This window comes from Pangasianodon hypophthalmus, chromosome 13 (genome assembly GCF_027358585.1).
Source record: "Pangasianodon hypophthalmus isolate fPanHyp1 chromosome 13, fPanHyp1.pri, whole genome shotgun sequence".
NCBI lineage: Eukaryota > Metazoa > Chordata > Actinopteri > Siluriformes > Pangasiidae > Pangasianodon > Pangasianodon hypophthalmus.
In genome coordinates, this window is record NC_069722.1 from 4,769,760 (window position 1) to 4,788,708 (window position 18,949).

General features: G+C 36.1%; 1 protein-coding gene across 1 annotated transcript in view; it reads left to right on the top strand.

Annotated features, from left to right (window-relative positions):
- The window catches only part of fmnl1a (formin-like 1a), a 32,524-nt gene extending 14,358 nt beyond the window's left edge, over positions 1 to 18,166 (top strand). The window contains exons 5-26 of the mRNA XM_026916710.3: positions 32 to 115; positions 253 to 396; positions 1,834 to 1,939; positions 2,206 to 2,282; positions 2,442 to 2,535; positions 3,774 to 3,848; positions 5,182 to 5,292; positions 5,910 to 6,059; positions 7,565 to 7,666; positions 8,187 to 8,481; positions 8,646 to 8,918; positions 9,036 to 9,157; positions 9,929 to 10,128; positions 10,545 to 10,779; positions 10,880 to 10,948; positions 11,766 to 11,846; positions 13,525 to 13,654; positions 13,916 to 14,079; positions 14,237 to 14,338; positions 15,579 to 15,677; positions 15,796 to 15,901; positions 17,414 to 18,166. Of these exons, the coding sequence (XP_026772511.3) occupies positions 32 to 115; positions 253 to 396; positions 1,834 to 1,939; positions 2,206 to 2,282; positions 2,442 to 2,535; positions 3,774 to 3,848; positions 5,182 to 5,292; positions 5,910 to 6,059; positions 7,565 to 7,666; positions 8,187 to 8,481; positions 8,646 to 8,918; positions 9,036 to 9,157; positions 9,929 to 10,128; positions 10,545 to 10,779; positions 10,880 to 10,948; positions 11,766 to 11,846; positions 13,525 to 13,654; positions 13,916 to 14,079; positions 14,237 to 14,338; positions 15,579 to 15,677; positions 15,796 to 15,901; positions 17,414 to 17,478 (2,884 nt within the window). The 3' untranslated portion in view covers positions 17,479 to 18,166. The remainder of the gene's footprint in view (positions 1 to 31; positions 116 to 252; positions 397 to 1,833; positions 1,940 to 2,205; positions 2,283 to 2,441; positions 2,536 to 3,773; positions 3,849 to 5,181; positions 5,293 to 5,909; positions 6,060 to 7,564; positions 7,667 to 8,186; positions 8,482 to 8,645; positions 8,919 to 9,035; positions 9,158 to 9,928; positions 10,129 to 10,544; positions 10,780 to 10,879; positions 10,949 to 11,765; positions 11,847 to 13,524; positions 13,655 to 13,915; positions 14,080 to 14,236; positions 14,339 to 15,578; positions 15,678 to 15,795; positions 15,902 to 17,413) is intronic.
- The last annotated feature ends 783 nt before the right edge of the window (positions 18,167 to 18,949 follow it).

Sequence of the window (18,949 nt, forward strand, 5' to 3'; positions counted from 1 at the left end):
ACCTTCCCTTCTCTCTGACTCTTTTTGTTAGATGGGCTCAGGAGTTTCTGAGTGAAGAGAATCAGGGTTTAGATGTGCTGGTGGATTATCTATCCTATGCTCAGAGTGATGCACCGTAAGTTCAGTCAAATAGCCAATTTCAATCTCAGTATATACCTATAATATTTAGTTAGCATTGTATATTTGAAGTCCTTTTGGCATGTAGACATAAAAAAGATACACAATGCCTCTGAAATCCATTGTGTGCTGCAGGTTTGAGGTGGAGTCAGTGGAGAATGGAGGTTCTGTTACAGACAACAGGAAGATGTCAGAGAGATCGGTGGAGGATCTAACCAAAAACTCCACACACTCAGCGACACAAGGCATGACCCGGGCTGCTCGCGCTTTGACCGTCCGGTCAGTCACTTGGCCATGCCAACCTGTAGCACCAAAACCACATTCCTCCATTCATCTTCAGTAAACACTTTATCCTGGTCAGAGTCACGGTGGATCCAGAGCAGGAATACTTCCTGAATGGGACACCAGGGTATCACAGGGCACCATGTACACATTCATTCAAGGAGTAGAAGAAAAAGAAGAAAGCCTTTGTTATATATACCCTACTGTACACTCAAATTCTTTTCTTCGCATATCCTAGCTTGTTACGAAGATGGGGTCTGGCCATAATATGGGATTCCTGTAACAGAGAGGGTTAAGGGCCTTGCTCACAGGCCCAACGGTGGCAGCTTGGTGGTGTTGGGGTTTGAACCCCTGACCTAGGGGCAAATATTTTTGGGCAGTGGGAGAAAACCAAGATGGACATAGGCAAACCATGTGAAAGTCCACACAGATCGTAAACTGAGCTCCGGAGTAAACCAGAGATCCTGGAGCTGTGAGGAAGCAATGCTAACAGCTACACCACTGTGCCACGCATCATGGCAACAATGCAAATGAAATTTAATATGTACCAAATAATCTTGATAATAATACATACCTAGGCTCACATATTCACTGTAGATTAATGAAAATAGCAGTGTCACGGTATACCAGCGTGACTTTCTGGTGCAGTGCATGTCTTGAAATAAAACACAATATTTTTAGAACAAGAACAAACCTACTAGGAGATAAAAGAAAAGTCCCAACCATGATATTACTTTATACAATTACCATAATTTTATAATGAATAATAATGAATTGTACATACTTTCTCACCCCTAAATGAAGATTCTTGCATGTTATTATTGTGTCTTGAGCGCTGCATGCTAACATATAAGAGACTGAGCTCAACTTTTGGCCACAGAGAGCTTTGAGAATGTTCCCTCGAAAAAAAATATACGTTCTTGTACAAAGTCCCACAGAAGCAGTGTATACATGCTGTTTAGGATCATTTTTCAAGCCAGCTAACAGGTTAACAGCTAGATATCATGCTAGTTAGCTAAGCTGTCTCGAGCAATATGATGTTAGCAAGATAGATAAAAACAACATAGCCTACACTTTAGCGAAATTCCAGCAATAATAAGGTAGAAATTTCCTTTCAGAGTTCTCATAATGTCAGAAATGATTTTATTTCCTGACGTAAGTATAAACAGTAACAGTTTACAAGATGTTAGCAAGCTTTCAAGCATCAAGATAGGTTGTTTAGCTAGTTGTTTAAGACATCGCATTAAATTCACAGTAAGCAATGTTAAGTGCAAAAAATTTCATTTCCAAAACTTTTGTTGCTTTAGCAAACTAATCCACAATTATTAAAGTTTGACCAGTAATTGGAACAAATCATGACCATGTTTTTTTAAAAATATGTATATATAATTTTCAGAATCCACTTCTTTCATGAATTCTCTCTTTTTCCCTCAGGCTAACTAATCTGGCACAAGGAAAAAGATCTCTGAGAAATCGCTTAAGCCAAAGAGACGATGTTCATGTTTGTATTATGTGCCTGCGAGCTATCATGAATTATCAGGTACATGAATAACACACACACACACACACACACACCAGTGAAAATTATGTAACTGGACTATGTTACCATATGTATGCCTCATTTTAGGGGAATTATTACTTACTACTAATTAATACTTTATAATCAATCATGCTTGCGCATTTTATATTTTTAACTCCATTTAAAACATTAATTATATAGCAATTTATGCATACCACAATCGATCATCTTTGCACAAGGATATTTGTAGTAATTATTTCTGCTTCTGTTTTTTTTGTCTTGGACAGTCTGGCTTTAACCTTGTGATGAGCCACCCTCGCTGTGTGAACGAAATCACTCTCAGTCTCAACAACAGAAACCCCAGGTAAAGACTGTATGTGCGTTACGAGACACTTTGATTTTAAATTAGATTTGCGTACTCTGTGTAAGAGTCTGTGTGTCTGTGTATCTACTCTCGAGTATTCTCTGTTGCTGTTAAATTTACATACGGGAGATATTTCACACTGTGTATGTTGTTGTGCAGGACAAAAGCCCTAGTGTTGGAGCTGTTGGCTGCTGTGTGTCTCGTTAGAGGTGGACATGACATCATTATCTCAGCCTTTAACAACTTTAAGGAAGTAAGAATATAACACATGCACTTTTGGTCTCAAAAACGCCCCTGCAGATTCTTTTTTTAAGATTCAATAAGAAGTGACTCAATCTCTGACCCAAATTTTGCAATATCCTGTTCAGGGCTGCGTCATGTGAGGGTAAAAATCAGGACTAACGTGATGAAGAAGGTCTGCACTTTGCACTATATGCACAGCAGTTTAATGTAGAAACTAGGGGTGTATCTGCATGTGGATTATAAACAGATATAAATACAGATATGAATAGAAGGAGCACTATTCTTTTTTTTTATTGTGAAAGCTCAACAGAAAAATTTCAGGGCATCCGATTGAGGTGTGCAAGTGGGGGCAAATAATATTCCTTAACATGTGCGAGGCATTTCCTTAGTAACCGCCTGGTCGGGGTCACAGTGGTTTAAATTAGGTGACTAACCAACAGTTCTAGTTGAGACCAATTATGAACTGGATTGATGTAGCTGAGATTGAGGAACTGTCAGAATCTTAATTTACACACCATGGTGGCATTTCTAGTGTTTTCCAGTGTTTCCTGGAACATAGTGGTAGGGTTTATATTTAGTTTTCAAGTGCCTGATTTAGGTTTAATTTTCTAGTAGAAACTGTATTAAGATTAATAGGATCCTTTATAACATCCAATGTTGCCTAAAAACATTATTTTTTGTTAAGCCTCCACATTATGCAATTCATTATTTAAAGATCTTGGAATTATAAACTTCTCTCTATCTTTTATCTTTTTTATGCAAAAAAAGAGAGATAATATTAAGCAATAGCAGGTAGTGTTGCTGCCTTACAGCTCCCCAGTTCACTCCTGAGCTCAGGTTATTGTCTGTGTGGAGTTTTTCATATTCACCCTCTATCCATGTGGGTCTCCTCTGGGTTCTTGTTTCCTCCCACATCCAAACACACACTGGTAGGTGGATTGGCTACACCAAATTGTGTGAACGAGTGTGCAGATGTGTGTGTGATGCCTGGCATCTTAAAGTATATCTTAAATATGTGATTTTAAGAGTATATCTTAAAATCACATAATTGTCAGATAGAAACTCATAATTCCAAGGTCTTAGTTTTAAAAAAGTTCAAAGTTATGCTCTTCAAAACAAATTTTTGGGTTACATTAAATGTTTAATTTTTTAACACAAATGCTCAAATGGAGTACTCGGTTTCTTTACAAATTCTATAGGATAACAATTCTCTCTCTCTCTCTCTCTCTCTCTCTCTCTCGCTTTCAGGTGAGTGGAGAGAAGAACAGGTTTGAGAAGCTGATGGAGTATTTCAGCAGTGACGACAGCAACATCGACTTCATGGTGAGTTTGTTTCTTACGTCATTATTGCATTTCATTCTCTATCTTATCATAACATATCTTTATAAACCTTACATTATAACTTTTATCTTCTCATAAAGAATAATTTCCTTATTATTGTACTCTATACCTTGTTCTATATGTGCATTTCTCTTAATATTAACTGCAATAGTGGTCATTTTGGTATCTTGTTTTGTGTGTGTGTTTTATAATTGTGTGTATTCAGTTATATTCAATATAATTTATGTACAATTAAATGCAGGCTATTTTTGGGTGTGTTTCAGCTTCTTGCCAGGGATGACAGATAGAAATAAACCCTTTTGGGTTATCCGTACTGGGCACTGTCCCTCATAAATAAACTAATATTTCTAAAATCTAATTATTATCATAACTTTTACTCTTAGACTTTGTAATGCTTTGCAAAGAAGAAAATAGTACAAATATTCCAAAGTAATCAGATAAATTTCACCAAAATAAATAGTGACATGCTTGATATTATGCCCACAATGCTAAAAAAATTATATCTATGTGATATCATCATCATCTAAGTGATCTAAGTGATATGGGCAAATTTATCAAACATTTCTTATTCAAATCAAATTTACGATTATTCAGTTTAATCTTAATTTAGATGCTTTTACTCATTTCACACTTTATTTCTTATTCCCCTGGCAGATCATTTTGCTTTTTTTATAGATAGAAAACAAGCTTATTTCAAGTTGAAATTAGTAAAAATGACCAGAAATCAGTTATAAGTCAGTTATAATAATATAAATATAATTATAATTATAATAATATAATTTTACATTTGTTTTACTGTAAGATAGATTTGTATTTATTCAAGATATTTTCATTTGCTAAGATGTCATTTTTTTGTGGTGCATGTATAGTATACTTGTATTTCTGAATCAAAATGTAATTTTATTAAGTAGTTTCTACAAAAATTAAAATTAATCTTAAAATTAAATTGTTTCCCCAACAAGTAGTTCAGGAGAAACAGTGAGGCGCTCAGATTATTTAGGAAATGCCAAGAGTGTGCAAAGCTTCATCAGAAATAATGTTAAGAATTTAAAATCCAAAATATTTTAACACCTTTCTTCTTCCCTGCATAATTTCCTACGTGTTATTTCATAGTGTGAATGTCTTCATTATTATTCTGAGATGAAGTAAAAATGAAGATGCTGTATGAGCAGGTGTCCAAATGCAATCCTTGCGTTACTGTGTACTGTATATAGTTTCGGTTGCCATGGTGACAGTTGCTGGTAATAAATTGCCACCTACCACACCTTGTTTCATCTCTCACTACTGCCCTCGTGCTCTCTCTCTCTCTCTGTAGGTAGCGTGTATGCAGTTCATAAACATTGTGGTTCACTCGGTGGAAAACATGAACTTCCGGGTCCACCTTCAGTATGAGTTCACACAGCTGGGCCTCGATCAGTATTTAGAGGTGAGTTCAGATCATTTTCACCTGCTTGTGGCTTCTCACAATTCTACTTCTCACAACTTTATTCTCACAGAAGCCACCAGAATGAGTTCCTCCTGTCAGTCAGAGGACATGTTGAGTCACTGTGATTTTCCTACTAAAGCTAAAAAAAACCCTCTTATGGTTTTCACACTTCTGCGTAATATATATATATATAGAGCTACAAAATATTGCTAAAAAAAGTATAATTGATCACTCTGTATGTCATCATTTATAAATCATGCCATCCATGTTCAATCATATAAAGCTACACAATTCTCAGAATAATCTAAATGCGTCATTGTATTACGTCTTAGTTTATTAAAGTAACAGATAAAACTATAAAAAAAATAATCAACAACACAAAGCGGAGTTACTGCTATCACACCGAAGTTGATTATTTTCCTATATAAGAACGTCCGAAAGTGTTTTATTCCTCTTACACCACAGTGATTTGCTCTTGATTACAATTTTCTTATTAATTAAAGAATAAAGTCATACTTTTTGTCAGTTTATAGTTACATTTAATGTTCTATATGCTCCTCTTTTTATGTATGTATATTTGTGTGTGTGTGTGTGTGTGTATGTGTGTGTGTTCTCAGTCTCTGAAGCTGACAGAGAGCGAGAAGTTGCAGGTTCAGATCCAGGCCTATCTGGATAATGTGTTCGATGTGGGCGCTTTGCTCGAGGATGCAGAGAATAAAGGAGGACTAGTGGAACATTTGGACGAATTACAGGAACACAATGCACAGGTGAGGCTTATCACACACACACACACACACACACACATACACACACACACATATATACATATAAATGCAGTGCGGAATGGTGTGATAGATAAAAATAGACTGTGACTGATATCTTGGTCACAAGTAGATGCTGACAAAGTGGAGCCATATTTAGTAACATTTATACGGAAGTCCAGAAAGGCAAGAAAAGTGTTTTTTTCTTGTGAGCTCAAGGTCACTAAAGTTCTTTTCTCAAGATCACAACTTATTTTTCTTGTGTTGTCAAAATGATTAGGCATACATAATGTACATCATGGCTAAGTGCATCCAATTTTTTTTTAACCAGGGAGAGAAAGTAGCTAGTGCACTGGTAGAGTTGTTGCCTTAGCGTGCCAAGCTCCTGGGTTCGAGCCTGAGCTTGGGTGAACACATGGAGTTCGGCTATATTTTTCCCAAATTTGCTCTTCAGGATCCATAAAGTACATCTGTGTATCTAGCCTTATGATTGTCAGTACTGGGCAATTTCCAAGTTAGTGTCAGTCACTTGAAAAGGCGATTCAGAAATCTGCAGCTAAACCATCGAGGACACTCTAGTGATCCTGAACGAGGGGTCAGCCAGCCAATTTGAGGGACCGCGATGTCGCCATGGTTACCGCATGATGTTTGAGAGATGCCGTCTAAATGGTTTTTGGCTCACATGACAAATGGAGATCAAAATCTTCAGAAATAGGGTGTAATTACTGCAGAATTGCCATAACACCAAATTCATGAGAGTGTGCTACTGGCACATAGGAACGATACAGGAACTACGCTTTTCTACTTTCTCAGATAAAACAGCGGTCAGAGCAAATGGGAATAAAGTTCACCTGGTGGAAAGGGAGACGTGAAAGAGGCGCATGTGCCTGTTAGCAGTTACTATCACTTTGTGGCATGTTGACTTCACCTAGCTGAACTTTGACCTCTGGCCTTCATCTCTGAACCAAATAGAAATAGAAATCCAAAATGAGTTCAACCAATATGTTTTTATCATTTATGCTGTTAGCATGGAGCTATTCCAACTACAGACATATGCTAGCAAGGTTTTGTGGTAAAATTCAAATTTTTCTCTGTTTGCTAGGATTGATTGTTGGTTCTATTTCTCAAAATTTAAACAAATTATTCATTTAACACTGATCAGGATAAAGCAGTTACTGATGAATGAATGAATGAATGAATGAAAGCAGTAGAGAAAAGGAAGAGAGAAAGTCTGGCCTGGTAATGTCTGATAATGGGAAATGTATGAGGCTACATATGTCCCGCAATAAGGGCCGCAATTATGTAGAATAAGGAGTGAATTGCGCTGGTGGGCGTGGCCAGTTTAGCCTCTGATCTATATGCTAATGAAGACAGAAGCAAGCTTATTGATTAACATAATGACGGCTGCTATACAAAGTCCAGTTTTATGCAAATTAGAATTTGTGTTTAGTGAGAACGTGTTTTTATATGACCTTCATTGTGTGTGTGTGTGTGTGTGTGTGTGTGTGTAGCTGCTTGCTAAGCTACAGGAGTATGAGAATGGAGCGATGGAGAAAGTGGCTGAACTCGAGCAGCAGCTCATGCAGGTCACTAAAGAGTCAGCGATACTCAAGGTACTGTACAGCTTCCTCTCTCTCTCTCGCTCTCTCTCTCACACACACACACACACATACTCTCTCTCTCTGTCTGTCTCTCACGCTCTCTCTTTCTGTGTCCTTGTTTCTCTCTCTGTCTCTCTCTCTCTTGCTCTCTCACTCTCTCAGTCTCTGTGTTTCTCACTCTCTTTCTGGGTTTCTCTCTCTCTCTGTCTGTCTATTTCTGTCAGTCTCTCTATCTGTCCCCCCTGCCCATTTCTCTATCTGTTTCTTTTCCTCTCTGTCTCTCTATCTCTCTCTATCATATACCTGAGCATTTCTAGGAATAAAAATAAATAGAACAATGTAAAAGAAACCAGATTTTCTGCTTGTGTTGAAATTCTGGATAGCATCTACTTTCAAACATGTTGGAGTATTTCTTTTAACTTTGTTAAACCAAGTTGGGAAAAGTGATCTGATGGAGTGTGTTTTTCGCTCAGAGGGAAACGTCGCTACATCTTCTCTTTCTCTTACCTTTCTGTGTCTCGGGTGTGAACAGGAGAGCTTGCGGGAGTCGTGCGCTCAGGTCAGCGCCTTGCAACAGCGTGAGCGTGAGCGAGAGATCCAGAGAGAGCGAGAGAAGCAGCAGGAGCGGATATCTCAACCTTCTCAGCCGGGAAGAGAGAAGGACAGAGACGCTGAGGAGCAGAGGGACAGCAAGCTGGAGGTGAAACTGAGGGAGCTGCAGGACAAAGGTTTGGTGCGGCTGGAGAAGACGGCCTCGGGATCTCTGGACATCGAGGTCATCCCTGTGACTGTGGTGCAGACTGTCCCTGTTAGTGCCACAGAAACAGGTATGAATCAGATAACAAACTCTTTCTCCAGGGAGCTTTCTGGGTTTTACTCCACTGATTATTTTGCATTCGTTATAAACATAGTTGTTTTCATTCATTTGGAAGAGTTTATCTTTTTTTATTCAAAACTTGCTTAATTTCTTGTTTAACTGCATGACTGGCAGACTCAGCACCAGCCAATCAGGCCGCTCCCTCAGCAGCTCCTCCCCCTCCTCCTCCCCCTCCTCCTCCACCACTACCCGGTGAAGAAACTCCCCCTGCCGCTTCCGTCGCACCTCCACCCCCACCACCTCCACCTCCTCCTCCAGGGTGTGGAGTCCCACCTCCACCACCACCTCCTCCACCTCCAGGTGGAGGCCCACCTCCTCCCCCGCCCCCACCTGGGTGTGGCCCGCCTCCTCCTCCTGGAGCTCCTGCTGCACTGGGGGCTGAAACAGGTAAAGATGCTCTTGATCGCACTTAGCATTACACATGATCAAAGATGGCAATCTCACACACACATGGAGAGAAGAAGACGCATGAATAAGCAGTGCTTGTGTGTTTTCCCGCAAAAGTGAAGAGCAGAAAGCCGATCCAGACGAAGTTCCGCATGCCGCAGCTCAACTGGCAGGCTCTGAAATCCAACCAGGTGGAAGGAACAGTGTTTAAAGAGCTGGACGATGAGCATCTGCTACAGGTGAAGCATGAGGCAAAAACAGCATATACAACTTTCAATATTTAAATGTAATACAATTATTAGTATAAAAATTATATTTTAAATATAATTTATATTAGCAAAGAAGATTTTTCTAAAAAATGTTTAAAAAATATTAATAAATAATAAACTAATCATTACATTATATTTATTTATTTATTTATTTATCTATTTATCTATCTGTAATTTTAATCATTAATAGTATTACCAGTGGTATTATTAAAGGTCATGCTACTAATAATATAATATTAGTATATTATTATTATTATATTATTTGTCTATAATTTACTTGTTAAAACAATATTATTTATAATTTTCTTATATTACAATTATTTAAATAATGTTTTTATAATTTATTTCAACATGTCAAAATATTCATAATTTGAATAATATAAATATTTACTTTTATATGCAAATATTAATAAATATTATTAATGACCAATAATATTAATTGTATCCTAATAATAATGGAATTATTTAGAATGGTTAGAATAAATTCCTATTCATGTTATATAAGAAAAAAAAAAATTTTTTTTAAATCCTAATATTTTAAATATTAATATTACACTTCTATTTTCTATTATTTTCTATTATTTTCTAATCAAAAATGGTGTTCCTCAGTGAATCTTACCTTAACCCTCTCTGATAAGTCTTTAAGGTTCTGACTCTTAAAGGTTTGAAGACTGAACAGGGTTTAATGAGTGTATGTGTCTTAAGCTGATATTTACTGCTCTGTGTGTTTCTCACTCACAGGAGTTGAACATGGACATGTTTGCGGAGCAGTTTAAGACGAAGGCACAAGGTCCTCCAACTGATATCTCCAAACTGAAGGTGAAGGCTCAGAAAGCTCCCACTAAAGTTTCTCTCCTGGAGGCCAACAAGGCCAAGAACCTGGCCATCACCCTGCGTAAGGCCGGCATGAGTCCCGCTGATATCTGCACCGCCATCCAGACGTACGTACAGCACCAACTCACAACTATACAGGGTTTAAAACAGGCTGAGCTTTTAATGATCTACCTGAGCTTTTAACTCATGCTGAAAGGGTTAAAGTGGGACTTCAAGAAAATAATCATTATCTTTAGTTATATTACAATGTTGGAATAATGGTCTTAAAATATTTTTGACTTAATATGTTGTAAATCTCTTTATATTCGCCCCCTAAAAAACACAGTTTTTTTTTCTCTGGCACTTTGCGCTCCATTTTAGTTTTTCATGCTTGTTCCATGCAGCTGGATTGGTAGGGAAGTTAAAAAAACTGCTTGACATCAATCATTCTGAAATGTTGAATATTTTCGCTTCCTGTAGAATTACATGTAAAAATATGCACTGGCAGTTGAGAAAAAAAATCCCTGTCTTCTTTCTTGTTCAGTTATGATCAGCAGGCCCTGAGCCTGGACTTCCTGGAGCTGCTGGAGCGCTTCATCCCGTCTGATTACGAGATGAAGCTGCTGCAGAACTATGTGAAGGAGGGACGTCCTCTGGAGGACCTGTCCGAGGAGGACCGCTTTATCATGAGTTTTGGGAAAATCCCGCGCCTCGCTCAGCGAATCAGCACGCTCACCTTCATGGGCAACTTCCCCGAGTCGGTCAAACGCCTGCAGCCGGTCAGTACAGCAGCGCTAAACGTGTGCACTCTGATCCATATTAAATGGGTATTCAAAGCGTGTTAAAGTCAGTCCTAACTTCTCATCCCTGTTTCCGTAGCAACTGAACTCCATCATCGCAGCCTCCATGTCCCTGAAGTCTTCCTCCAAGCTGAAGAAGGTCTTAGAGGTAAGTGAGCCGATGGAGCTGTCGCTAAAAATGTTTCATGCCTCTTCTACCCTCAGCTTCTACGTGAACGCTTATTAGATGTTAGCTTCACTACTGAAGGAACAGTTTAATCAAAAATAAAATTTATGTGGTTTAAGTTTTTTTTCCCACAACACTAAAATGCAGGTGGTACGCTTTTAGTTGCATTAGTCTCATAGAAGCAAAACAAACATATTGGCTGATTAACTATAATCAGATTAAAGACGTAAAAAACAAGTATAATTTATTAGTATGACTAGTAATATACTAGTATAATAATGATCATATGATAGCTTTATATACTATATATATATATATATATATATATATATATATATATATATATATATATATATATATATATATATACACACACACATATATATATATATATATATATATATATATATATATATATATATATATATAGATGGTATATTATTTGATACTATATAGACAGTAATTATTTTTATCTTCTTGATATGATCATTGATGAAGTTTGGTGAAGTTTATTTATGGAAGGAGCCTCCACTGTCGGCGCTTTGTAATAGTAACTCTAAATGGATTGAAAATATGAATTAACAGTTACGTTTTAATCCTTACTTATACAAAAAAGAAATGAACAAACAGACAAATGAAGATGGCACAACATTTTTTCCACTGTTGTGTTGAGCGCTGTAGCCTTCTGCCAACACTAGCTGTAACTTTTTCATCCGCTGTTGATGGAGAGAAGTTTGTACTTGTACTTGTCTTGAGGTATTATTGAAGATTTTTAATATTCTAAGTATTTCCCCTCCAGATCATTCTGGCTTTCGGGAACTACATGAACAGCAGTAAGAGAGGAGCGGCTTATGGTTTCCGTTTGCAGAGTCTGGATCTGGTGAGTTCTGACCATCGATCAGCTTCAGCATTACAGCTTAAGCCTGGAAATGTTTCTGGATGCTGCTTTAGATTATAAATCTCATACAGTGTTTCTCTAACACATATTCAAAAACCGGCTTAAACGGGACACAGTGGACTTTTAGGGTTTCAGTTCAGTTTTCACTGATCTGAGAGATGACTGGATTAAATATCAGGATGACACGAAAAGCAACATATCAACCCTTTGGTTAATCAGCTAGCTTTTATGAACTTACTCCAATAAAATTAAAGATGAAATTTCAGTATGACCGCTATGACCATTATAAAATTCCATCAATTAAGTGTTATGAGTCGAACCTTGACCATACCTCAGTGCGTTTATGTGACTCGCTAGACATTTAAGTGTCAACTGAATTTCAGTGAAACAACAACTGGCTTATTTACACTCTGAGATAATTACATAAGAAATAAGAATTATTATTGCTATAAGCTAATATTCAAAAAAATTAGTTTTACTGATAGATCATTCTGGTGTTAAATTTTATGAAATATGTCAAAGTAACAAGATAATATCTCAAAATAAACACCCAAAATAAAGACACTAGCAACTATATTACCTAGAAATTGAATGAAGCTGATATTAATTTGAAATTATGGCATAGTATCTTAAAATAAAGAGATATTATTATTATTAAAATAAGAAGATATTTTTGTAAAACAATAACCTACTATCTAAAATAATGAGATTTACGTCAAAATAATAATGATGACATAATGACTCAAAACAATGATTATAATATCTTGAAATAACAAGTTATGATGTTGAAGTAAGGAGATATTAAGTGAAAATAATGACTTACTATCTTGAAATAATGAGATATTATGTTGAAAGCATGAGATGGTAGGTCAAAATGACACAGCACGTATTAAATGACATTTTTTCACAACTTGTGGTTCAGGACTTCTCTAGTTTTATCATGAAAATGACAAGAAATGTAAAATTTGGACTGTCAAAAAATTTATTTTCAACTGATTGGTGAGAAAAATCTGCCAGAATAAAAATAACACTGTATGTCTTTTAAGAACCTCTGTAGGGTTACATGCCGTGCGATACGAGAACGAAAATATTTCATTCTCTGTGTGTGCTATGTTTTTTTTTTTTACTATTTCACAAATTTTACTATTTTTGCAGGTTGAGAAATCATATTTTACTTAAGACACAGTGTCAAAAATAGTGAGAATACGACCAGCTGGTGATAATCAAATGTATAAAACCAACATTTTGTACTAGCTGAGTGAGTTGTTTCTTAAAAAAGTCCCACTTGCTTATAATTGATGGCACAATCCAGACCATTTTTTAAAATTTTTATTCGTTTTTTTATTTAGCATTTGTGCATATATAGTGCCTGAGGCAGCTTCTACACCACCTGATGCTGGTAGATTTACTCTCGAGTACCATGAGGTTCTATCAGTACCAATCCTGAGAATGGGAAAGAACACACTTTTCTCAATTACGACTATGTTGTAGTTTGCTGGTGCCAAAAGTTTTGGAATTCAAAAGCCCCTGTCTGTTTGAACTGTTTTGCTTTTACTATGAAAACTATATTTAAAATGATTGCAATATTGATTTAAAAAAAACCATTGAATGAATAAATGCAATCTTATTTTGTTCTCTCTCTTTCTCTTATCTTCACTAGCTATTAGACACGAAGTCCACAGATCGCTCTCAGACTCTGCTGCACTTCATAGCTAACTTGGTGCAGGAGAAATACCCCGAGCTGTCCTCCTTCCACACCGAGCTGCACTTCATCGACAAGGCTGCTCTGGGTACGAGCGCCGAGCTCCCACACACACACACACACACAAACACACACACACACACACACACACACACACACACACCAACACACACTTATGAACACACACCATCCTGCAGCGTAGCCATGTGAATAATAACCTGGGAGCTCGATTCTAATTTAATTTTATTCAAATCGTAAACTTTACTGCTGTTTTTAGGACGAGCGCTTGGAGATGTTCGAAATAAAATGGGATGCATTATAAAAAAAATCATTTCTCTCTTTGTCTCAGTGTCTCTGGATAGCGTGCTGCAGGACGTGCGCTCTTTAGAAAGAGGGATGGAGGGAACCAAGAAAGAGTTCATGGTGCAGGATGACATCGTAGCGCTGAAAGAGTTTGTTAAGGTCAACAGTGCGCTGCTGGACTCGCTCGTTAAAGATGGCAAGACGGCACAGGTAAGGACACACACACACACACACACAGACACACACACAGACACACACACACACACACACACACACACACTTATTATACTCATTTCTACATACTGTATAGTTCAATGGATTGATGTATAATCCAATCTACCCTGTTGTTCCACATCCTCCCCACTAGGAGGCGTATGTTTCAGTAGTGGAGTATTTTGGGGAGAACCCGAAGACCACACAACCCTCCATGTTCTTCCCTCTGTTCGTCAGATTCGTTAAAGCCTACAAGGTAAGAGACTGATGTTAACTCTACGTAACAATGTAAAACAAAAGAATTTAACGTTAACAAAATATTTAACGTTAAACAAATGTATGGAAATTTTTTTGAACAAAATAGAAATATTCTTGATTCTCAATATGTAAAAAAATATGCAGTTTAGGACTCTTCAGTTTAAAAAAAAAAGATTTTGAGGTGATCTTACATTTTCCTAAAAATGGTATTAAATTGACTGTCCATAAATGTGGACGCTAGACATGAAAGTGTTTAAAAAACTCACCAAAAGAAACAAAAACTGATATGAATAGAGTAAAAATTTTCCTATAACAGCGCATACTGTTATAGTGTTTTTATTCTTTTAATTTTACAGCAATTTGACTTAGATTAAAAAAGTTTTAAAAAAAAGTAAAAAAAGCAAAGTAAGACATCATACATACATTACGGCAGCCATAAAGTCGTTCCCTCAGCAGCCTCTCTTTTTTTCCGAAGTTAATAATACGAAAAGTCCTGAAGACTTTCCCATGGGGGAAAATTCACTGACAGTTACAAAGCGCAGAAACTGGAGACTCCTTCCATAGCTATCAAATAAACGTTTCTTCTTACAAAGAAAACAATTATACTTTTTGTTGTTAAATAACATGTTTATTTAATCTGTTTATTTTAGATTACGAATGTGTGATTTGTCTTGTAGCCAGAACTGCCGTCATTAATCAACACCTTCCGACCAATCAGAATCGAGAATTAAACAGCACTATAGTATAAAATTGCTTACAATACAATGCCAAAGATTTCTGGAACAAACATCCCTCAGAACTCAGATTTCTTCAGAAAGAACATTGGCATTAAGATGGAGGTTATTTATTAAGATGTTATTAAACTGGTAGCTATTTTCTTTTAGGAAGAGAGCATTTATTTGGAAAATACACACCGCCATATTGTTATTTTTTAATCATTAAGTAAATTCATTCATTAAAACATGCGATCATTCTAAACCTAGTCGAAAAGTCTGCACCAAAAAAACTATTAGATTAATCAATTCTCAAACATATATATTAGGTTTTTCATTTGTATATTAGTGAAGAATAATGTCATTATTTGAGAAAACTGTATTAATCTGTAATAATAAAATTGACTGGGAAGAAACTTCTTTCTAGTGAAGAAAGTTCTTCCTAATGGTCTCAAACTTCCGTAAATAAAGATGAGAGAATAAAAAGCAAGCATGCACATGATTATGTGCCTCTGCCCATGACAGCAAGCAGAGCAGGAGAACGAGCAGAGGAAGAAGCAGGAGATGGCGGCTGAAGAGCAGCCCGTGCCCTCGCCGAAGAAGAAAGACACCACGCCGCAGAAGGTCAGCGTCACATCTCCATCTTTTCCTCTGGTCCTGTTTTAAAATTTACATGGAATTGGTCTAATTGGAGTGCTGGTCGTGTTTTGCTGATCTGGTGTTACCTTTTGCCATTGGTCAGGGTCCCATGATGCCCAAGATGCCTCAGATGGATCTGATAGCAGAGCTGAAGAAGAGGCAGGTGAAGCCGCAGGTCACCGATGGAGCCATCGAGGACATCATCACAGGTAATGATGAGCTACAGGAGCATTTCTTACATACTACATTTATACATTTCTTACATACTACATTTATACCTTTTTACATACTACATTTATACATCTTTACATGCTACATTTATACCTTTTTACATACTACATTTATACATCTTTACATGCTACATTTATACATCTTTACACACTACATTTATACATTTCTTACATACTAGATTTACACATCTTTACATACTACATTTATACCTTTTTACATACTACATTTATACCTTTTTACACACTACATTTATACCTTTTTACACACTACATTTATACCTTTTTACATACTACATTTATACCTTTTTACATACTACATTTATACCTTTTTACACACTACATTTATACCTTTTTACATACTACATTTATACCTTTTTACATACTACATTTATACATCTTTACATACTACATTTATACATTTCTTACATTCTACATTTATACATCTTTACATACTACATTTATACATTTCTTACATACTACATTTATACATCTTTACATACTAAATTTATACCTTTTTACATACTACATTTATACATCTTTACATGCTACATTTATACCTTTTTACATACTACATTTACACCTTTTTACACACTACATTTATACCTTTTTACATACTACATTTATACATCTTTACACGCTACATTTATACATCTTTACACACTACATTTATACCTTTTTACTCTCTACATTTATACCTTTTTACACACTACATTTATACCTTTTTACATACTACATTTATACATCTTTACATGCTACATTTATACATCTTTACACACTACATTTACACCTTTTTACACACTACATTTATACATCTTTACACACTACATTTATACCTTTTTACATACTACATTTATATATCTTTACATGCTACATTTATACATCTTTACACACTACATTTACACCTTTTTACACACTACATTTATACATCTTTACACACTACATTTATACCTTTTTACATACTACATTTATATATCTTTACATGCTACATTTATATATCTTTACACACTACATTTACACCTTTTTACACACTACATTTATACATCTTTACACACTACATTTATACCTTTTTACATACTACATTTATATATCTTTACATGCTACATTTATACATCTTTACACACTACATTTATACCTTTTTACACACTACATTTATACATCTTTACACACTACATTTATACCTTTTTACATACTACATTTATACCTTTTTACACACTACATTTATACCTTTTTACATACTACATTTATACCTTTTTACACACTACATTTATACATCTTTACATGCTACATTTATACATCTTTACACACTACACTTATACATTTCTTACATACTACATTTATACATTGATTTTTTAGTTAGGTTATGATGATTAAATGACATTTGTATTGGAAATTTACATCCTAGTTGACTACTGTTTTTTTTTTTTTAATGTAAAACCGTCTGGATAAATCTTGATGTGTGTACGTGTGTGTGTGTGATTTCTGTCTCACCAGACTTGAGAAATTCTCCATACCGGCGAACGGACGGCCGAAGACCAGCGCAGCGGCAAGAAAATTAACCCACCCGTTATTCACATTCACACATGAAAACTAGAATTTCCTCCATGTTCATCTAAACAGTGTTATAATTTGTATTACGCTTATTTGATACTGAAGACACATGCAGACCACAAATCTTCAAATACACCCACACGACTGATATGGTGCACACAGATACACACAAATTACACACTAACAGAGACACATCATACACGCACTCACACTTTCCTACTTATCACTTTTTTCTTGTATTACTTTTAAAGCGATGTATATAAATAAGACTGAGTAAGAACCATTTTATATCATGCTACTTTTGGATGTAATAGAGTTACTGAGACTTTTGTTAAGTATTTGTAAAAAAAAAGAAGAAAGAGTTTTTAAAAAGATCAATGTAACAGAAGTCAAAGTAGCCATGAATGTCTATTTTAAGCCATTAAAACATCTATGTTCAATAATAAATTGTTTAAATGTGGCGTTTCTTTACTGCACACAACTAAAATTGGCCGAGGGAATGTGTAGGATCGCTGCTTACCATCACAGAGAAAGCAAGGAACTGTAAAGAAACACTGTGGGCATACTGCACGGATACTACTGAAACACTTTACGACTGTATCAAATATAAAGAGATGGAGTTTTTAACACAATAATAAATGCAATTGTACATATAGTTTACATCTCAGTCCAAGATTTCAGCCCTATTTAAAAGATCTAGTCTGAATTGAAGCAGAAACTCTGACATCAGAATATAAAAGTGATTGAGATGTTCTGGATGAAGATCTAAGATCCTCTACACGTGTCCACAAACATTACAGAAAGTTCAGTTATTCTCTCCAAGGAAGATTAAATGAAATAATAATAATAATTTGTGGGGGTGCCAATAATTTTAAAATGAGTCAGGTCCCATACCCGTCAGTTAAGAACAGGAATCTGAGGCTATCATGGGCTGAGATTCACCCAAACTGGATAGTTGAAGATTAGAAAAAACTCACTTAGTCTTTTTCCAGTCTGTTGTAGCTCAAGATTCGATGTTTTGTGCATGTTGAGATGCTTTTCTGTGCACCACGGTTGTAAAGAGTGATTATTTGAATCACTATAGACTTCCTGGCAGCTCAAACCAATCTGGCCATTTTCCTCTGACTTCTCTTATGAACAAGGTGTTTCCACTCACAGAACTGTTGCTCACTCAATGCTTTTTTTTGTTTTCACCCCATTCTGTAAAATCTCTAGAGACTGTTGTGGGTGAAAATCCCAGGAGATTCTGAAATACACAAACCAGCCCATCTGGCACCAACTGCCATGCCATGGTTAAAGTCACAGAGATCACACTTTTACTTCCTTCTGGTGTTTGATATGAACATTAACTGAAGCATTTGACCTTTAACTGCATGATTTTTTGCAGTGTGTGCTGCTGCCGCATGATTGGCTGATCGGATAACTGCATGAATGTGCAGGTATACAGGTGTTCCTAATAAAGTGGATGGTGAACATATA